Source organism: Chrysochloris asiatica, unplaced genomic scaffold, assembly GCF_000296735.1.
Source record: "Chrysochloris asiatica unplaced genomic scaffold, ChrAsi1.0 scaffold00053, whole genome shotgun sequence".
In the NCBI taxonomy this organism is placed as follows: Eukaryota; Metazoa; Chordata; class Mammalia; order Afrosoricida; family Chrysochloridae; genus Chrysochloris; species Chrysochloris asiatica.
The window spans coordinates 16472055-16495038 of record NW_006408571.1 but is presented as its reverse complement, the minus strand read 5'-3'; the positions used below and the strand labels follow the sequence as shown (position 1 = coordinate 16495038).

Here is a 22984-nt window from a genome sequence, read left to right as displayed (position 1 = left end):
GATGATGCTGGGAACATCTGATATGAAAACACACAATTACTGTACCTGTCTACGCATGTGGTATTCATTGTGTCCAAACGCATGTATAACATTTCAGTGGCCTGTGCAAGCTGTGAATTTGAAATTAAGGAAATACATTCTCCATTTTCCTCTAAATTGTGACAGAAAAAAAAAAAAAACCCAAAAAACCAGTAATGTTTCTTAACAGTTTTTGTAATGAATACTAATGCCATTCATCTTTTTATGAAATTATTTTCTTAAACAGCTTTGAGACATCAATCAATAAGCTAGTATATATAAATAATAAATTTAACAAGTATACACCGATGAATCAAAGCAATGAGTAGTTCCATCATCCTCAAAAGTTTTCACATGCTCCTAGGACAAGCACCCATTTATTTATTTGGCCTTTTCCTCCAATGTAATGAGTATCTAACCTCCTACATATCTAAGAAAGAAGACTATGTTTGTGTAGGTGATTTTAACTTTTTTTTTAATTCTTTTAAAAACTGAAAACTCCAAGCTTTCTTAATAGTACTTTCTTGAAGTTCTTAACTGAAATAATGAAATATTTATAGACACTTAAGAGGGACCTTAGGGGTTTAGGGAAAATTGAATGAAAATTTTCACAAATTTTTTAAAGCTCCCCCAGATTATGTTTAGACATACACATATGTATGAGCCTGTAAATACATATACTTCAAAGTGGTTTTTTAATTTAAAAAGTATAACCTAGAAGTAGAAATGTTCATCTTTTAAAGTCAACAGCCAAAGAGTATCAGTTTAAAAATAAAGGAAAGGATACAACTTGGGGCAAAGAGCCAGGCTGAAGTTTGCACAGTTCAATGAGAAGTGTTGTGTACATCACATCAATGTGAGGAGGTGCTGGAAGCTGAAACAGCTCTGCAAAAATGACCTAAAAAAGAATCAAGAGTTAGAATCCAATTCAACAACTATCCATGCACTCCCACTTGTAGAAGGCCTCAGTATGTTCAACCTAAACACTAACTTACTGGCATTCAAATGAAAAAAAAAAGAATTACTTTTCAATCTTTAACCAAGATCAATGAACATTTGACTCATACTTTCAGAGAACTGTACAGCTGAATTTCAAATTTGGAAGAACAGGAGTTGATTCAGGGAGGTTTCCTGAGGGACTCAACAGACCCATTAGAATTTCATCTCGATGACTAGTAATAACCCTGGTTAGACTCTGAGGATGGAAAACTCATTCCCAACGACTATACGTAACTTTAAAATGCTGTTAGTTGTCCAGAAGCCTTTTGGAAGTCCAAAACTTCTTTTGCCATGTCTCTTGTTCAGAAACTTCTCCTTTCCACCCTCCCTCTAGAACATGTGGACCACCTACCTAGAATTTTAAAGCCCAGGTCTGCATTCCTTCCACTCAGTAACCACCTCTCCCTCATCTACTCCTATACTTCAATCTGACGAATTTCTACATACAAGGGGCCTTCAAAAAGTTCATTGGAAAATTCCATCATCTTTTAATTCTATTCATCCATGTACTTTTCAAAAGTCCCCTTTTATTTTGAAGATTAAAAAATAGGATCTTCATTTTCCACCTCACTTGACATGTCAATAAGTCAAATCCACAACCAAAATATATAATTTTCAAGGTTTGTAAAGCTAAGACAGATGAAGGACTTTTCAAAAAGCTTGCAAATGAAATATGAATAAAAAGTACATCTGAAAGTAACACATCATACCTATGTCCTCCTCTCTTTCATAAATACTTCAACATAAAGAAATAACACAATTAACAGTCTGACAAATTATATTCCCCCCTTAAGTGTCAGGTGAAAAACCTGGGTTTTTTGGACATAAGTCTCTAATAGGTGTTCATCTATACAATGTCATTCTGTTTTATGAATTAATATGGGGTCAAAAGCATTTCTAATCTTCTTACTTGCAAACTGTTGGTTCTTTTAATTTTTAAGAACTCATTATGAGTCCTGGTGTGGTGCTGTAGAATAAGCATTAGACTACTAGCCACAAGGTTGGTGGTTCAAACCCACCAGCTGCTCACTGGAATCCCTATACAAGGTTGAGTTGAATTGGCATCAACTCAATAGCACTTAGCAACAACAACAAATACTTATCTTTACCTATGATATAGGGAATAATATACTCTGGAACACACTAGTAACAGGTCAGATGAGCACAGTTATAGATAGGCTATCAGCTTAAAGCATTTAAGCCACTTACATATTTGTTATTAGGACAATATGTTGCCAGAGCTAAAGGTAACTTACATTATTCACGAATGAAAGCAAATAATACACAGGCATTTCAAAATTCCATTTTTGTTTCTGGCTTCAACCTCTTCTTTTGTCTTTACTAACAAGACTAACTGAACACCAAAACTGACAACAACTTCCTCCATCCTCTTACTTTTCAGTGTCTGACAAGTAGCAAGGAAAAAAACACACAAATAAAAGCCAAGAGATAGATTGCACTTTCAAGCCAATCTCTGAAACGTAGAGACATACTCTATGTGGAATGCGTACCTCAACTATGTGGTAGTTCAAAGGGATCTTGTTCTTCCCTGGATAGCTCAATAGCTGTGCAGCACTATAAAAAGTGTAATTTAAATTTCATAAGTACACAAAAATACACGAGAAAAAAAATCAAGTAAGTTTCAAAAGCAGTGTGTTTAGACATTAAAAAAACCTCTTCTGAAACGTCTAGACTTTGGTTACTTGGCTCAACTAAGGCACAAATGATTTTATGTTGTATAAGGAAACTTTAACAAATGCAAAATTCCTTGTAAGATCAAAGGAGTCTAAATGATAATACTAAGGAAATGTATTCAGATCTACTAACTTAAAACAAAATTTTAATAGAGTCTACTCCCAAAATACTACATAGTCCTTAAAAAACAACAACAACAAGATTTTCCCAGGTCTTAGTAATATTAGAAATATTTTTTTTCCAAAGCTCAGGTATATAAATGCTAAAAAACAAACAAAAACAAAAGAGCAAATTCATCAGCATTCATTTTTTCCCATAACATTGTGAAAAAAAATAATTTGCCATTCAAAGTAGTTTCTCCCATAAACATATGTAGAATTAACTACACACAAAAACCTGTGTCATATGCACACTTTTATAAAGCACCCAGGAAAGTATTATCTGAAGGTAAAAAGCCCCAAGAAAGCAAAGCAAATTCCCTTAGAGATTGCTCATAATAAGACAGGGGAATCAGAAAGAGAGGAAGAATTTGCTGTAATCTTTACACACATGACTTTGCGCTGACTAAACCATCAAAATAATCATTTTTTCCTCTCCTCTGAATGTACCAGGAAAACAATCTTACCAAGTCTTCCTTTCCTTCCAGTGGGACTTAATGATGCAGTGAAGATTCTCTTCTATTACAAATCTTTCCACTGAATGACTCCCTGGCATAACCGGACCCTGGGAGAAAACCAAAATGTACACACTTTTAGATCTACGAAAAATACTTTCTTTTATTGATTTGACAAAACATTTTAGAGCTTAGTGTGCCATCAACAGAACCACTGTATTGTGTGCTAGGGAAGTTCTGAAAAGTTAAGGTTCTATATTTCAGCAAATTTCAATGTGAAATTAGAATGCCAATGTCAGTGTTTTTCCTACCACATCACACAACATAGTGCCACTACACATAAAAATTACTTTTTTAAACAAACAAAGTAATTCTTGTATATTAATAGCCCTGTTGTTAAGTGTCATAGAGTCAGTTCTCACTCATAGCAACCCTGTATAGGCTTTCCAAGAAGCGACTGGTAGATTTGAACCACAAACCTTGTGGTTAGCAGCCCAGTGCTAATCCTACAGTGCCACACCAGGATTCCTAGATAGTGTAATTTGCCTTAATCATGAGAATAGATTACTCCCATCATAGACACAGACACACAAAAAAGTCATTGCAAGATGTCCTTAACATATTATTTTTTTAAAAAGTTACAAAATATCACCCTCATGATTGTTTTAAAAATATACACATAGCAAACAGGTCAAAAGGGCACATAATATACTCAACGATGACTTTGAGGTGATTTTTTACTTCATATCCTCTCCATTTTAAGAGGAATTAATATTTCATTTATTTATGTTCCTCTGACAAAGAATAGATACATACATTACAGCGCCAACACAAACCTTAAATACAAATTGTACAGACAAAATAAATTTCAAGGTTACATTCTAATAAAATGAGGCCTAGTGGCATAGTGGATTATGAGTGGGCTGTTAAGTATAAGATCAGCACTTTGAATCTACCAGTTGCTCCAAGGGAGAAAGATGAATCTTTCTGTTCCCATAAAGATTTTAAGACTCAGTAGCATACAATCACCACCAACACTTACACAAATAAATACCCAATCACAGAGACTTTAGCAGTCTTAAGGGTAAACCAGACTTCCAACTGGATAAAGCAAGTTGTTATGTAATATCAAGGAGTCCTGGAGTGATGCTATAGGATAAGCAATAGACTGCTAAGCACAAGGTTGGTAGTTCAAACCCATGAGCTACTCCCTGGAAACTCTACACAGCATTGTTATGACAATAGCACTTAACAACAATTATATATGGAACTAATCAAAATGGGCAGCTAGTTTATAATTTTGTATATATAGCCAGTTATCTGACAACTTTGTACTCTTACGTAGAACACACATGCACTAAATTTTCATGGTTATATGCACTAATGTTGGCTTTGGACTAGTATGAGAAGGTAGGAGAAAGAAAACTTAAATTTGACCTTAGATGGTAATTTGATGGGGCTTCAAAAAAGTACATGGAAAAATTCCATTAACTCTTCATTCAGTTTTTCTACGAACTCTCTGAATCTCCCTTGTATAGGTTCTTGTACCACCTGCAATGCCAGTGGTTCACAATGTCCTCAGGGGACATTTGGCAATTTCTGGAGATATTTTTGTTACAACTGAAGAGAAAGTGGGAAAGAATGCTGCTGGCACCTGGACGACAGAGGCCAGGGATGATGCTAAGGATCTTACATAGGACAGTCCCACCCAACCAAGAATTACCCAGCTCAAAATGTCAATAGGGCTGAGCTTGAGAAACTTTTCTCTATGCTGTCTGGGATAAACTAAGTAACAAGTATGGTAAATGTTTAGCCACATACACTTCTATTCAGGAACAATCCAGTAAATACTGTGCTTACTGCCTGGCTATTAAAATGAAGATAGTTAAGTAAGTGCAGCAGTATAAAAGTATTGTTACTGTTGAGGCAGTTCTGACCCACAGCGACCCTGTATAGGGGCCAGACTGCAAAGTTGTTTGACCTGCAGCTCACCAGCTGCTCCTTGGAAACTCTATACAGGGTCACTATGGGCCGGATCTGACTTGACAGCCTTAACAACAAGAGTGACTGGTGAACCTTAACCGCTTACTCTGCTGCTCCAGCCGACTTTGCAGTTCAGCACATTAACCTACAGCACCACACCAGTAAAAATAGAACTTTAAATCAAACAGTAACATCAAAATTATGTTTCTTAATTAAAGTCTGTTTTTAAAATTAATTAATTAAAGTATGTTTCTGCTCCCAGTAAGATTTAAAGCCTAAGAAACCCTACACAGGGTCACTATGAGTCAGAACTGACTCCACAGCACTTAACAACAATAGTTGCCCACTATCTGACTTCATAATAAGTATTTTTGTAAAAACAATAGTTACTTTATATTAATCTATGGGGTTTAATTAAAAATACTTTCTAATATTTACTTTTAAGTAAAAAAATACAACATGCAAATAATATAAAACAAGATGTCAAGTGCTGGAAAAGGAAAAATCTCTTAAACTGAATTTGTTGTTGTTTTTTTTTAAAAGAAAGATAACCTAATTCATAATGTTGTTGTTGTTAAGTGTTGTTGATTGGGTTCCAACTCATAGAAATCCCTGTATAGGGATTCCGAGGCTTTCCAATAATAGCAAACAATCACTGAACACTTATCATGTGTCAAGCTCAAATCAATGTAATTTTTATGTTATTAATTTAAGCATCATAATAATTTTATGAGGTAGATGCTATTATTATTTCTTTAGCAAACTAATGCAGAGAGGTAAACAATTCACCCAAGGTCAGACAGCCAGTGTGTCTGGCTAAGACAAGATTAAAATTCAGATCAATCGGGCTGTCAGATCTACACTCTTAACCAGCATTCTTTGCTCTGTTTAATCTGTTTACACATGCTAAATATAATTTATGACATTAATACCATTAATTGAATTAAAATGTTATCTTCATTGCCATCAATTTTTCTTAGACAGTAAACAACTCAAAATTAACATTTATTATAGGCACAACTCAAGCAAGATTAAACCACAAGTGTAATCAATGCAATACAGATCCTTTGCAGGACTCGGTAGCTGGTCACATACCTCAGGGTCATCTGTGTAATCAAACATTCTAAAGATGACCCTTGGCATCGGGTACACTGAGTCTTCCGTGTGAGGAGGTGGCGTAAAAGGAGGCAGATTGTGTTGCAGTGCTTCACACAGAATGCTGTCAAAGGCAAGGTAAGGTCTTAGGATGTGCCGTTCCTGCCAGCAATCCTTTTTCAATTTCTGAATCTGGGCCCACAGGCAATCTAAATACTGAAAGCAGATTAATTTTTAATTATTAATATGTATTTGGAGGCCAGAATAACATTTTAATAACACCAGAAGTCATCACTACCTTGTAAAATACATACAAAAGCTAAGTTACAATTAAAGATGAGATGATGGAATGATGCTAAATGTTTATGTCTTAACTAAATACTGCTTCATAAAGTCTGTTTGGGACTGTTATAGTTCTCAGATTTGATATTTAAGTTAAAAAAAAATTGTCAACTGTATGATACCAGGATCCAGAGAATAAGGGGATGTTTTTCAAACCCAGTATACTATGTACCTAGAGCTATTAAACTTGGACCCCTGGTGTATAATGTAGGAATCTAGCTGATGTGTAAATGGAATTGATTTGAGTATGTCACCAATATAAAAACTTATTTTCAAGAATCAACTGTACTTGTATCATTAAAAATCGAAATCACTACCTCTTCTTGGGGATGCGGTTTATCAGCAGTCCATACTTGTAGCATGGGTATATGAGTCTTTTGCCGTCTTCTAAAGATAAAAGTGACAATTTACATTTAGGCTTTTAAAACAAGATGCTCAGTTGCTTTCATAATTAATAAAACATAAAGTAATAAAACAACACTTTTAACCGATTAGATTGGCAGATATCAAAAGTTTTGATGATACACTGGATTGTCAAATGTGAAGAAACACGTCGTCTCAAACACTGCTAGCAGAGCAGCTAACTGGTATCTCTTTGGGAGGCAATCTCAAAAATAAAATTGTACAGACATTTCAGCCCTGCAATGCTATTTCTAAGAATTTGCATGGCCTACAAATATATTTGTACATACGTACGAGGGCATTTACTGCAATACTGCTTACGATAACAAAAGACTGAAAATGACCTAAACATTGAGTAGCAGGGGACTGGTTTTAAAAAACGATAGTACTTTAGGGCAGCGGGACATCATTGTTTTTTAAAGATACAGTTAAGTACTTCTAAGCAACAAAATCCCAAGTTATATTTATATTAACAGATTAAAAGTACAGAACTGTATGTATTTTGGCCTATCAGTTACATAAAATAGTGGCACGATATACACTCAAACGTAAACCTATTCAAATGCTATCTTGGAAAGTAGTGTTCAAAATGGTTACTTCAGGGGTAGTTGTTGTTAAAGTGCCATTGAGTCTGTTCCGACTCATGGGGACCTTGTATAGGGTTTCTGAGGAGCGCTGGTGAGTTTGAACCATAGACCTTGAGGTTCAAACTGACCTTGCAGTCCAGTGCATTATCCTGCAGAACCGTATCAGGAGTAGGAAACTGGATGAGAATCAGAAGAGAAAAGAAGGTTTATTTTTCTTCTCTATCTTCTTGGTGTAGTGGTTTAGAGTCGGGCTGCTAACCTCAAGGTCAGCAGTTCAAAACTACCAGCCTTATGTGGGAGAAAGATGAGGCTTTCTGCTCCCATAAAGATTTACAGCCTCGGAAACCCTATGTGCAGGGTCACTTTGAATTAGAACAGACTCCACGACACACCACCATCACCTTCTTCGGCAAACATCTTTTATAAACCAGGATACCTTTTAAAAAATATAAAAAACAGTACATTTTTAAAAACCTATCATTTAAAGATAGTTTAATAGGAAATATGGAATCCTGGTGTGACACTGTAGGATAAGCACTGGACTGCTAACTGCAAATCTGGTGGTTCAAACCCACCAGCCACTCCTAGGAAACCCTATACAAAACCGTTATGAGTCGGAACCGACTCTACGGCACTTAACAACAACAGGACGTATAATTATTATAATGCTGATTGGTAATTGTTAAGTTTACTGAAAGAATTATTATTCGCAATATATAAAATAAACCAAGCTTTTACATGGCTAGGGAAAATTGGGAAATAAGGGACTATTTGACTATTTTAATTGAACTGTGTCATAACTACTCACGTTGTGGTCTAAGATTGTTGTTGTTAAGTGCCGTTGAGTCAGTTTTTTGACCCATAGCGACTCTGTACAGGGTTTCCGAGGGTGTAAATCTTTACGGGAGTAGAAAGCCTCATCTTTCTCCCGCGGAGCGGCTGGTAGTTTCGAACCGCTGACCTTAAGGTTCACAGCCCGATTCGTAACCACTACGCTACCAGAGCTCCTTGTGGTCTAAGATAGTAAGCTAATAATCATTATTTAAAGGACTTGGTTTAGGATTTGCTTCATGAAATGCATATACTGTACTTGCTGGGGCAATGGTTTTCCACCTGTGGAATGTATTAATTAAAAACACAAACAAACATATGCCATCACATCAATTCCGATGTACAATAATCTTGTGTGTCAGAGTAAAACTGTACTCCAAAAGGTTTTCAGTGGCTGCTTTATTGGCCATAGGTAGTCAGGTTTTTCTTCCAAGGTGCCTTTAGATGGATTCAAACCTCCAACCTTCGGTCAAAAGGCAAACATAGCACCCATAGTGATTTCCAAACCTCTCTCCAAAATGTGTGTCTCAGCAGGTCTAGGAGTGGTGGGGTGCCAGAGCACATTTTAGTCACAGATTATGTATACCACCATTTGAGAAACACTGCTGCAGGTTATTTTATGCCTTTAAATAAAGTAGCTTAAAAGAATTTTAGGAACCATCTCTTTTGCATTGGCAATGTGCCGCTGTTGTTGAGTGCTGTCCAGTCAATTCCAACTCAGTGACCCTTTACAGGGGTTTCCCAGGAGCGGCTGGTAGGTTTGAACCACCAACTTAGCAGTTAGCAATCCAGTGCTTATCCTAGTGCCACACCAGGACTGGCAAAATAAGCTAACACATTTGATGTCTTTGAGGTCTAGCAGGTTTTAACAGTAAGTATATGAGGTTGCGTAGAGAAAGCCTTCAGGAACTCTACAGCTTAGTTTTGAGAAATTAAACACAAATGGTTACTTGCTAATAAAATGTACCATGTTTTCACAGCCTTAGGATTCCCTTTTTACAAACGGTACAGAACACTGTGAGTGATGCCCTTACTTCAAGTAGCTTTCGGTGTTGGCGAAGATGCGGTCCATCTCTGCATCTTTCTTTTCATACAATTCCTTTCCAACCCAGGGCAGAGATGACAAGAATGCATACACATACCAATCCTGTCGCACCTAAAGACATTTTTTAAAGATAGGTTTAAAATATATCATTCAATTTTCATTTCTATTTTATTTATTCTTGAATGAAATCTTACAGAAACTAATCAGGCTTAAGAAAGAGAACTACTTCATTAATAGCATTTCTAGATATTCTAATTTTACTAAGACAGAATCATTTAAATGAGCATGCAGATGTCATCAGAAACTACAGTAAGCCAGCTGACACACCTTTAGAGTTTAAAGTGCAAAAATGTTATCTTCTGACTTTTATTACTTAAGGGTCTTATTCCACCCTCAGTTTGTGTAGAAGATTCTGACTACTGGAGACCCCATCTGGTTCCGAGTAGGACTGCCCTCCATAAGGTTTTCATGACTGCTACCTTTTGGAAGCACAGTGCCAGGCCTTTCTTCTGATTGCCTCTGGGTGGGTTCAAACCACCAACCTCTCAGTTAGTAGCCCAGCATTTAATCATTTGCATAGCTCACACATAGCACTAAAGGGAAGTACTTTTCTTACCTGAGGTACATCTTCCTGAGTTACACTTACAAAATTTTCAAACATAGCAACCATTGAAGGGGCAGAGATTACATGACAATTCACAAGACCAGATAAAAAACGAACCTGTTGGGGAAAACAATTTCTGCTATTAAATCTAAATGCTGTTTTTTATAATTACAAAACAAAGCATATTATAGTGGTTTGGAGATCTTAGAAACTATGGCCCAAAGGCCAAATCGAAATTTAGCCCACCTTTTATTTTTTGTATATCCCAGGAACGAAAATATTTTTGTATTTTAAATCTTAAATGATTAATTTTTAATCTCATTAAAAAAAAAAAAAGACAATTTTATGACACAAATCATAAGAAAATTCAAATTCCAGGGTCCATAAATACTTACTGGGAATAGTCATGTTCATCCATTTCCATATTTCTGTATTACAGCAGAGAGATGAGAGGTTCAGCAGTGTGACAGACACTGAAGAAAAGGAGTGTGTGCTTTTGCCCAGTCCCATGCTACATTACACTAAGAAGTCAAATGCAAATCACTTTGCTACTTCAGCCTATAATCTCCTTGTCCACTTGGCTATGAATACTCGTTGACTGGACCATAGAGATGAAGTTTGTTGTTGTTGTTGTTAGGTGTCATCAAGTCAGTTCCAACCCACAGCAACCCTATATAAGGTTTCCGAAGAGCAACTAGTGAGCTTGAACCACCAACCTTGCATCAGACCAACTTTGCGGTCCAGTGCCTTAACCCACAGTGCCACACCAGGACTTACTGAAGCTTACTGAATGGACACTGTGTGCTGTTTTTAAGCACTTTCAAAGCCCCTGCTATCTAGGACTTCACAGTCTAGAGGACACGCACAATTTCGACTCAAAGGAATGAAGCCTATACAAGAGGTAAATCAAAGTGCTCTGGGACTAGCGATGAAAGAAACTGGGAAAGAAAGAATCCGAAAGCAGGTAATACATGTGTTCACAAAAGGGCTGAGAAACATTCTCAACAAGTGGAAAGCAAGGAGGGCATTCTAGACAGAAGGGTTAAAAAACACATTTTTTTCTTCTACAGGAATCTGCAGATAATTTTCATAAGGCTGGGAGTGCATGCTTCCTTTAGGCAATGATGGAGGAATAGACTGAGATAACCCTTTCATAAAGGTTAAGCTGAGGAGTCTGAACTTAATCCTACAGTGTAATGAGGGTCCAACCTTTTTGATTATGTACTCCTATCAGGAGTTCTAGTGTGGCACTGTGGTATAAAGCACTGGATCGCAAGGTTGGTTTGGACCACAAGGTCAGTGGTTCAAACTCACCGCCAACTTCTTGGAAACCGTATACAAGGTTGCTATGAGTCAAAATCAACTCAATGGCATTAACAACAACATCAGTAAAAAATGGAGTCCTGGTGTGGTGCTGTTAAGATAAGCAAGCAGAGGGCCGCAAGGTCAGTTTGAACCATGAGGTTTGTGGTTCAAATTCACCAGGTGCTCCACAGAAACACTATACAGAGTTACTATGAATCAGAAACAACTCCATGGCATTTAACAACAATCAGTAAAAAAGAATTTAATACACATCCCTGGCATATGTGTATTAATTCATAATATACAGGGGACCATTGTCAATCTGTTCATTTTAATATAAGTAAAACTTAACTTCATTTCCATTCAATATAAAAAATTCTATCTACTTCCTGCAACCCAATAAATCATCTTGTACATCACGCTATGAAGACCAGACACTGTAGACAATGTGAAGGAAGTGGTGTTTCAGCCAGCAAGTCTGTAGGAATAGAAGCAAGTTATAGAAAAGACTGCTCTGGTGCCACTTAAGATAAAGAAAAAGGAAGAGAATCTGGATGTAAAAGAGATCAGTTAAGAAGCGGCAAAGAATATGAGAAGTAAGGTGTGCACTAGGCTCAAGATCCTAGAGACAAAGAAAGGGGATGGATTTAAGAGCTATTTACGAGGTAGATCCAACAGAGCGTGGGGACCGCTTACAGTTATGCAGGGACAAAGCAGAGACCAAAACTCTCAGTTTCTAGGTAAGTTGGTTACCCACTCACTAGTTCTAGTAGTCACTGTGTGGTATTGTGTGGATTACGGGAGAGCAGAAGGAAAGAAGGGATGAACAATGCATTTAGAGACTTCCAGGTCAGGGGCCACTACAGGAAACAGTGAAGCTGGAGATACAGAATGCAGATTTGGGGATCATCAATATAAAGGTGGTTTATGAAACTATGAGAGTGTATACAGAGAAGGAAAGTGAGGCAGAACCCAGGGAAACACAAATATTTCAGGAGCAAAAGAAGACGATCAGTAAAAGAAACTGAGGAATAAAAGGTATCAGGAGGAGGGCCTAAAAAAGTGGAACTATAGAAACCAAAGAAGATACTAGAAAATCATACACTGTGGGAAGCACAACTAGGATTTTGAGTGAAAATAGCCACTGGACTTGGTGATGTGCTGTGGTAAAATTAAGGAGACTACATTAGGAAACGAGCTGTTGGGATACATTGTTGTCAAGTGCTGTTGAGTTGGTTCCGAGTCATAGAGATCCTGCATAGGGTTTCCAAGAGCGGCTGATGGGTTTGAATGGCCCACCCGACAGTTCAAAGGGGGACTATATTTCAAGAGAAATTATTTGGTTGTCATCTGCCCTCCCACCCCATTCCAACAAACTCATAATATACTAAAAACAAAACAAAACCCAACACTTACCAAATATACAGCTTCATTATAGTTGTTTGCTTTCAATGATTCTTTAAGTTGGCGAATCATGGCTTCTACAAATTCTCCACCAAAATTGTAATTTCTGGCATTCAGCAGTCCAACCAATGTTGTATAAATTGTCAACTTCTCAGGTAACAGACGCGCACTGATTTGAGAACCCAGTACAAGAAACCCCCCAAAAATGTTATTATGTTAGGCTGCTAAATTTTAAATGATACAAACTTTTTATCATTTCATGGACTTTGGAACAGAACTTCAATATACTGCAAATTAATCCAGAAAAAACCATAAATGTCACTGAGAAGAGCCAGAGACGTGCCACCCTCAATGTTTCCTTTCAATTTTACTTAGGTAATCCAAGAGTAAAGAAAACAAGACATTCTAAGTTATCAAGCTGATAGAAATACAACTAACACTAGAGAAGTCTTTCTAAACACCAGTTGTGTTTAGTGGAACTGAGTATCATTTCAACAGAACATGGCTTCCATGGTAAAATATGGGGGAAATGCAGGTTGACATTATGCAGAATCATTAAAGGGTAACTAAACTTAGTTAACCAAATGTGAGGGGATCAGAATTTTACTGTAGAAGCTCAGCTGAAACCTGACCACCAGAGGTGACCCTGCTGGCATTTAAAATACCAGTGACATAGCTTCCAGTACCACTAGACTAGTTACTTTGAAAAGATACAGAATTATAAACAGTTTCATCTAAGTTCCTCCAGCAAACTGATAAATTCTTAACATGGAGCTCTCAAATAGTAAGATTTGTCTAAACTTCAGTTTGTTTGATCCAAGTGTGATAATTATCACCAGTCATTTGTAAAGTAGGGAAAATTATAGTAACCTTAATTTATATACATTGCAAATATTGCTTCCTTTAGGCAGCATTCAGAAATTAGCTCAAAAAGAAAAGCCAATAAAAATCTGTAATAATTCAATGGAGAAGAGATCCCTCTTATAGTTATTGATAGGGACAATTTAGGGTTTCAAAAAACTTGCATTGATTGTAATCAGACCCCCCCAAACCTTCTCAAAATGAAAAATTATAAGAGAAAACCACTAAGCAAAACTAGGCTAAATCTTGTTGTTGTTAAGTGCCTTCGAGTCGATTCTGACCCATAGCGACCTTGTATATGGTTTCCAAGGAGCAGCTGGTGAACTTGAACTGCCTACTTTGCAGTTCAAATGGCTTTACAGTCTGGGGCATTCACCTATAAGTCATGATTTCCATTACTACTTACGCATAAGTGCTCCTTTATCCAAATGCTTTCAAAGCAAAAGGCATCAACACAGACTAATGTCTACCATAAAGATGACAAGGTCTAAATTGCTATCGTCATTAATATTCACCACTGGGAGAGATTGTTTCATAATTTTATGTGCAAATTTCCCACTTCGATTTCTTCTCAAATTAAATGCTGATACCTGTTCTAGCCCACCACTTATGTGTCCATTTGTCAGATTGTGGTGTCTTGTGTGTTGCTCTGATGGTGAAGCAATGCCACTGGTATTTTAAGTACCAGCAGGATCACCCAGGGTGGACAGGTTTAAATTGAGCTTATAAACTAAGACAAACTGGACAAAAGGAAAGGCAGATCACTTGTGAATGGTTGTTGTTAAATGCCGTTGAGTTGGTTCCGATCCATAGCAACCCATATGGCATTTCTGAGGAGCGGATGGTAAGCTTGAACCGTTGGCCTTGTGGTTCAAACCAACTTTGCAGCATTAGCCACTGAAAATCTTATGAACCGTAGCAGAACACTGTCAGATACAGTGCCAGCAGATGACCCTTTCAGGTTGGAAGGTACTAAGAATGTGACTAGGAAAAGAGCTGCCTCCTCAAAGTAGTTGTTAGGCACCACTGAATGGGTTCTGACTCACAGCAATCCTAGACACAAACAAAACAAAACACTGCCCAGTCCTGAGTCATTCTCACAATCATTGATACCCTTGAGCTCATTGCTGCTGTCACTGTGCCAACCCATCTCATTGGGGCTCTTCCTCTCTTTCAGCAACCCTCTTTTTTACCAAGCATGATGTTCTTCTTCAGGGACTGGTCCCTCCTGATAATATATTCTAAGTGTGAGACATGAAGTCTCATCAAGTCTCATCATCCTAGCATCTCCAGAGCATTCTAGCTGTACTTCTTCCAACACAAATTTGTTATAACTTCTGCCAGTCCAAGGTACTTTTAAGATTCTTCTCCAGCACCATAACTCAAACAAATCAATTCTTCTACGTCTTCCTTATTCAATGTCCAATTTTCTTTCACATGCATATAAGGTTTTCAAAAATACCATGGCTTGGTTCAGGTGGGACTTAATAGTTCTCAATCTGTTATCTTTGCTCTTGAACACTTAAAAGATTCACCTAATGCAACATGCTGTTTGATTTCTTGACTGCTACTTCCATGAGTGTTGAAGATGGATCCAAGCAATATGATGTCTTTGACAACTTCAAACTTTTCTCCATTTATCTTGATGTTATATATTGGTCTAGTGGTGAGGATTTTTGTTTTCTTGACAACCCATACAACAGGATGGTGTGGTCTTTGATCTTCATTAGTAAATATTTTAAATTCTCTTCGCTTTCAGCAAGCAAGATTGCATCATGTGCATATTGCAGGTTGTTAATGAGTCTTCCTTCCATCCTGATGCCAAGTTCTTATTCTTATAAACCGGCTTCTTGGATTATGTGCTCAGCATACAGACTTAGTAAGTAGGGTGAAAGAATATAACCATGGCATACACCTTTCCTGATTTTAAACCTTTCAGTGTCCTTGTGTTTTGTTCTATGCTAACAACTGTCTCTTGGTCTATGTACAGGTTCCAAATAAGCACAATTTAAGTGTTCTGGAATACCCAATCTCTGCGGTGTTGTCCATAGCTTGTCAGGATCCACACAATCGAAAGCCTTTTCATAGTCAGTAAAGCACAAGTAAACTTCTGTGCTTTCAGCCAAGATCCTTCTGACCCCAGCAAGGATCCTTATTCCACAGTCTCACCTCTGGCACTTCCCTGTCAATGTACTGCTGCAGTCATTTTTGGAGTACCTACAGCAAAATTTCACTTGAATGTGGTATGTCTTTGCACATTTCACTACTGATATCTGACTTGGTATTCAGGAGCTGACCTTTGACATTTTGTGAGCGCTTTTACCTCGCCATTTCTTCCATTTGTTTTAGAATCTCTACACTGGAGAGCAAGTTTCAGAGTCTCTTCTGACATCTAATTTGGATTTTTCCCTGTTTTTTATCTTCTTAATGACATCTGCTTTCTTCCTGTATGATGTCCTTTATGTCATCCCACAACTCTTCTGACCTTTGTTCATTAGTGTCTAACCATCAAATCTGTTCTTGAGACCGTCTCTAAGTTCAGGTAGGCAATGTTCAAGGTCATAGTTTGGACTTGTTACTTCAGCTTCAGCCTGAACTTGCATATGAGCAATTGATGGCCTGTTCCACAGTCTGCCCCTGGCCTTGTTTTGGCTGATATGGAGCTAAAGTGTTCTAGCTAACTGAACTCCAAAAAAGATTACATCGATTAATAGTTTCAAAAGCTAAGCACCTGCAGTCTTTAGAGAGACTATTACTTAATTGACCAGTTCTCAAATACACTTGGTACTGCTGGCTAAAAGGAGCCCTGGTGGTGCAGTACATACAATGCTTGGCTGCTAACAAAGAGGTCGACAGTTCAAGTCCACCAGGAACTCCATCAGAGACAGGTGTGGCATTCTGCTTTTGCAAAGATTTACAGCCTTGGAAACCCTATGGGGTAGTTCTGTGTCCAATAGGGTTGCTATGAGTCAGAATTCTGGTTATTGGTTAAAATTTTAAGTTAAACAAAATGTGCACGCTTTAAAAAAAAAAAAAAAAGTTCCTCACTGTGAAAGTGTCTACTTTTCCATTTTAAAAGTCAAATGATTCTAAGATTTTAAGAAACAAAACATAAAGAAAAAGGTTAATTTTACTTTCCTAAGAAAATTTAATTTATCCCTAAGAAAAACAGTTCAGCAAAGGGCCAAAGGCTATTTAATTTGCACAAATTTCCCCAAAGAAGGAAACACTTCCCAAAGTATTTAAGAGAAGATAATACATTATCACCTGGATTCATAAACGATTTGCATACATACACTGTACAAAGAATCCTTAAGATCTTGCTCTTGTAGTTAGGAAGATCAGCTTCCAAAACACCAGCTAGGCCTTCTAGGTTGCTCTCCAAAGAACAGACACTCTGTTGAGGATATCACATTAAATATGTGTCAAGCACTGAGCAATAAGAGAATCAAAGTAAAATTTCTAACAATAATTTTAAAAAGCTAAGGTCTTATCTGCCTAAGGAACTGTAATAGGATCAATATAAATCACGCAGGATAGATACTGGTCTTTAGAAATCCAGGTTAAAATACTTCAATGGTCTCATACAGTAAAGTATTAGGACACCACGGACTTTATTCCATCTAACTAATTCACAGTGACTCTGTACAAGCCACCTCAAGTATCCAGGACATGTCTGGCAATTCACTTATCAGTTAAGAAGGACTATCCCTAAGGACCCTTTAACGTCATATTCTATAAAAGTTACTAGGAACCTTTAATTCTCAATTATCCGTATCCAAGGGATTTTAATATGTACTTAATTTGGGATACAGATGCACAGCAATAGAAGCTTTGCCTAAAACTTAGGCCATCGCTTCCAGCTGCAGAAATCAACTCAACTCCATAGCTCTAAAGCTACCACAGGTTACTACAGTGGTACATACCTTTTCCCCAACTTTGCAAATTAAAGATTCCAAATGATCTTCAGTTGCATTTGCATCAGATGTCTTTCTCCTTTTGTGAGGTTGGCCCCCTGTTTCAATTGTTTCAAAAAAAAAAAATTACTATAGCACACATTTCAGCTGGTGAGTTTAAACTACCGACTTCTAGGTTAGCAGCCAAACATTTAACCCACCAGGACTCTTTACATATCGTTTAGGGTAGAGTTCCTCACAAACAATGAGAACCAAATAAATACACACACAAAGAAAAATCTTCAGCCCTGTATCAGATAACTGGCAGAAAAAGTCTTATATATTTTAAGATTCCCTGCTTTATCTGGCTCTTAATTAACTAAACAATTATTGACTGTGATTACATTAGAGAACGAATATCCAAAGAATCCTAATAGAAACAAAATTGCCTACCATAAATGGCACAAGACAACTGACACCACCACAGACTCACAGTAACCCTGTACAGGGTTTACAAGGAACGAATGGTGAGTTAGAACTGCTCATTGTATCTCTGATTTTATCTTCTATTACTACTGGACTACTGGACAGTACGAGTCCTGGTGTGGCGATGTGGGTTAATGCGCTGAACTGCAAGGTTGGATTGAACTGCAAGGTTGTAGGTTCAATCTCACCAGCCGCTCCTCCGAAAGCCTATACAGGATCACTATGAGTCAGAATCGACTTGACAGCACTTAACAACAACAACAACAACTGGACCATAAAGCCAGTTTGAACCACAAGGTCAGAAGTTCAAGCCCACCAGCTGCTCCTCAGAAACCCTATACAGGGTTGCTATGAGTCAGAACTAACTTGACAGCACTTGACAACATGCTTGGTATACAAGAAGCCTCTCTGTGTGTTAAAATCAAAGCAAGAAGTACAGTGACGTGTGTAGTGCAGAGAGCCCTGAACTTGCTTTCACTGAGACCTGGGCACTTCTTGCTGGATAGCTCCATGTTAATTACACCAAATCTCTGTACCATAGGTGTCAGATGAGGCAGGACTAGAATATCCTCTCAAGCTTTACCCTTAGTATAAATATGGTGTTTTATAGCTAAATATGTAATTCTGCCCTCACCTCTAACAGTCCCCCATACTGGAGGAAAAAATGTACTCAGAAGTTTCTGTTCTGTTATTCCCCCCCACCCCTTACATTGTGGTCATCTGCTAATAGTTATGACCAATTAAGCATTAAGAAAGGAGCTCTGTTAGCGTAGTGGTTACGCATTGGGCTGCTAACCTCAGGGGCAGCAGTTCAAAACTAACAGCTGTTACATGGGAGAAAGATGAGGCTTTCTGCTCCTGTAAAAATTCACAGCCTCGGAAATCCTGTACAGGGTTGCTATGAGTCGGAACCGACTCCAGGGCACATCACAACAACAACAAGCATTAAGAAATAATGATTAAAAAAAAGTTTAAAAATTCCTGAACCCCATCCAGAATCTTCTGAGGTGGGAAATGTTCACTTGAAAGGACAAACAGAAAAGCAGACCAGCCTGGAGCAGCTGGAAGAACTGAAGATACTTCTTGAAAGAAAGACGCACAGAATAAATAAAAAACAATAATGGCAGTCTGACTGACTACCATTTGCTGGCCCAGGAGCACAAACCAGTTGGCCAAGAACAAGCCAGTTGCTGGCCCAGGAGCCATTAAAGAAACTGGTCCGGTCCCCTCAGGGCAAACCCCCTTCCAAGACTAAGACTAAAGGGGAATACACGAGCAGGCATGTGGTCTAAGTGGTGACCACGTTGGTCACCAATAAGGGGAAGTGAGGGAAAAACAGCAATGAAGTTGTGAGCTAAATTGTACCACGTTCAACAGATTCCTGTGAACCAAAGTTGACCTGGGGACTCCTTGGCTCAGAGACAGTGACATAGCCACAGAGGACTAGAGTGGAGAGAAAAGCGTCCAGTTGATAAGGGGAGATGCACAAGAACACCCACACTTGCAGATAACACCCACTTGATCTGGCTTCAATGGCTGGATGATCATAACAACTAGAAAAAGGGAAAAAAAGAGTAACCTCATACAATTTGATGAACTTGACCTATACCTATGGACGCAGTAGCTCAAAAGAGGGAACAAATCTTTACAGTGAGGATCATTCCCACCCCCTCAGTATACAGGTTAGACAGGGATTGGCAACTTAGACATTGGCTACCCAAAATGGGAGGGGTGGTGGGGGCTACATGCTTTCAAGAGGGAGCCAGGATGTAGACAGAGGGTGTGAGGAAGGCAGAATCTCCACTGAGGGGGTATCCAATTTGTCTGGACCAGGCTGATGAAAGGAGATATGGATAAGACTCTTGTGGTACAATAGTGAATAACTGCTATTAGGCCTGACTGTGAAGGTTAGAAATGTAAAGGTAGAGGTTTTCTAACAAAAGAAAGGGAGTGATTGACTTTGCAGTCAAGAAGCAGAGGTCCCTAGGACTAAGTGAGAAGAGCAGAGTGCAGTACCCTATCCAGAGAAGCAGTGACACCAGAGATGGAGGCAGAGAAGATGATGTGGAGAGATGGAGTGGCTGGAGGACTCTAGACCCAAGGAGGGAGAGGGGCAGGCTTGCGGGGTATACCCTTTGGTTGTTTAATGCTGCATAGAGGGTACTGTAATCATGGCAATGAAAGGATATACGATAGGATGAATGCAAAGCTAATGTTCTCCCATGTAAACTACTACATAATTCACAATAAAAACTTTACACACACACACAAAAAAATCCTGAGTCATTTGTAATCCTCACAAAAACCAGAAGAGGCAAAAACATTGTTGCATATTACCGACCAGGGTGGAAAGATGTTATACAGTCTGAGCAAGATCACACAGTAAACAGTGAGGGCTAGCTCCCAAATTGTGACTTCTCAAAGCCTACATTCTCTTCAACTGGTAATGCACTAAAATATTAATAACAGAATTGACCTTTACTGTCACTCGTGTGTGTTCTTGACTGATTTGTCCTGTGTAGTTCTGTAGGATAAATCACTGGACCGAAAGGTCGGTTTCAACTGCAAGGTTGGCTGTTCAAACTCAACAGTTGCTCCTTAGAAACCCTACACAGGGCCATTAAGAGTCGGAACCTAATGACTTGACGGCATTATACAACCATGTTTTAACAAGCATCCTTTTTTTAAAACTAGTAAAATTCTTAAGTTCTTATAATGGACCTATCATGATCTCCAAGAGCACCAGCACCCAAACGAAAATGGAAATCCCCAACCGAAATCCCGAAGAGCTCTCCAGCTAGCTTTTCTGCACTTTCCCTCACAGGATGGGAGGGTGTTTGCGGCCAGTTTAAAACCTAATTTAATACAACTGCTTATCAGTGACTTCTTAGGGGAAGAGATAAAATCACTTCCCTGCATCTTGAAAGGCGGCAAATCAACGCACGCACGGTTCACTAACAGAGCTCGGGCTGCAATTCATCTTTCAAGCCTGCTTTGTAAAGTGTGGGGACTGCAGTGTTTTCAGGGTGCAGCTTTGAGGGTCACACAAGACTCTAGCACCAGTAGATACCGTTTTCCTTGAGTCAAACTGTGAAGAGTTCTTAGAGACCCAGGGTTCACCCAGCCTCGTTTCTCCGAGATCGTCCGACAACAGAAAGTGCGGTGGAGGGCGGAAGCAGTGTATTCTCCCCCAGCCCGACCGGCCACACCCCCGTCCCGCCATACTCCCAGGCTCCACAAACACACATGGGAGAAAAGGGCTTCCCGTCGCTTCCCCCGAGATGCGAAGGCCAAGGAAGGCAAACCTCGGCTCCCACCTGGGCGCGCGGCTTGGCGGCCAGGCTCCGGGCACTCACCGTCATTCTCGTCGCTGTGCCGCCGCCGCGACATGACGCACACTGGAGTACTTCAGAGCAGAGCCGTTGGACAGGAGGAGCGGCAGGAACCGTCCAGCACCCACGAAAACTGGGGTGAAGCCCGAGAATCTGCCGGCGTGCAGGCGCACACACTCGCTCCTGCTCCCGGAAGCGCTAAGAGGATGGTGAGCTAGATGGGCTCGGCCGCTAAGATCTGGGAGAGTCGGCGCGTGGAACTTAACCAGGCCACGGGAGTCAGATCCGCTCGCAACCGCCCCCTCGTCCTTCCCCGCCTCTCGGCAGCTTCCTCCTCCCGCCTTTCGCTCTAAGTCCTTCCGGGGCCACGCAAAAAGCGCAGCCGTTTCAGCCAGTCAGAGCCCACCGGCTACGAGCCACGCTTAGAAGGGCCAGTAGTTTGAGAGTGGCTCTCTAGTCTCAGTCTTAGCTTCAGCCTTGCCCTTGGGTCGTCTCAATGGTTTTCCCGGCGGACCTTTCGCTAACGGCCTCTAAGACTTCCGGAGCGAGGTGACGTAAGAGCGTTCGTTTCCACGTAAACACAAACCCCGGATTGTAAGTTTCAAGTGCAGTGAGCAAGTGACAATTGCTAGGTGGACTCTGTGCACTGAAGAAAGACCCTATATCGGATTGGCGGGTACGTGCTCATCTTACCCCCGCTTCCCGTCAGTCTTTTTCTTTTTCAGGAAAGCTTGGTGGACAGGTTGGGGGCAGGCCCACGGCGCGGATGGAACCGGGGTGTAAGGATCGTTATTGATGCGAGCCTCAAGTTCCCGGGAGTTCCCTCTGCCTGTCATCTTACCTCTCATCGCTACGCCTTGTTTAAGAAAGAACGAGTTGACTGTTTTAGTGTCGTTGGCAACTATGCATATGAACATTTACAGTCCAGACATCTCTGAGCACCACGCCTTCTGATCTAACTGCTTTGTCCATGGTCATCTGAACTCTTGTTTCATCCTCCTGGCATAATTTATTTCTTCTTCAGTCGTATCCATTCCAGTTGCTTAATCCAAAAATCTCCATTGGTCTTCTGAAATTTCGCAGTCCATAATAGAACTCTTGTTCCACCCTCCTGGCCTAACCTATTTCTCCTTCAGATTTATCCTTCTAGTTGCTCCGACCTAGGTTGTAGTCATTCATTAATCATCCTCTTCCTTCCCGCCTATTTACCAATCTACCCATATCTCTTATGGGCTCTTATTGCCAGAGCAATTCCAGAGTGGTCCACATCTCTCCACTACTGTAATATTTTTCTTCGTTTGCTGACAGCATCATCTTTCCCTCTGCTGAATGTCAGAACCCGATTGGCTTCCTTGCGTTTTTGCTTTCCTGCAATCTTTTGCCCATTATAGCAGCCAAAAGGATAGTCTTAGAAAATGTACATCAGATCCTGCTACTTCTTTGTTTAAAACTCTCTGATGACTTTCCATTTCAAACTCGAGACCGT

General features: G+C 39.4%; 1 protein-coding gene across 2 annotated transcripts in view; it reads right to left on the bottom strand.

Annotated features, from left to right (window-relative positions):
* NCBP1 (nuclear cap binding protein subunit 1, 80kDa) overlaps positions 1–21564 on the bottom strand; it is a 46902-nt gene extending 25338 nt beyond the window's left edge. Inside the window, exons 1-12 of one of the 2 annotated variants that reach the window (XM_006863138.1) lie at positions 21523–21564; positions 17711–17799; positions 17081–17181; positions 12936–13092; positions 10227–10331; positions 9600–9721; positions 7063–7132; positions 6404–6619; positions 3338–3435; positions 2529–2592; positions 806–916; positions 46–110 (exon numbers count right to left, since the gene is read on the bottom strand). In XM_006863138.1, the coding sequence (XP_006863200.1) occupies positions 46–110; positions 806–916; positions 2529–2592; positions 3338–3435; positions 6404–6619; positions 7063–7132; positions 9600–9721; positions 10227–10331; positions 12936–13092; positions 17081–17181; positions 17711–17799; positions 21523–21556 (1232 nt within the window). In that variant the 5' untranslated portion in view covers positions 21557–21564. Of the gene's footprint in view, positions 1–45; positions 111–805; positions 917–2528; positions 2593–3337; positions 3436–6403; positions 6620–7062; positions 7133–9599; positions 9722–10217; positions 10332–12935; positions 13093–17080; positions 17182–17710; positions 17800–21522 lie in introns of both variants that reach the window. The other variant, XM_006863139.1, reaches the window with a different exon arrangement.
* Positions 21565–22984: the final 1420 nt, after the last annotated feature.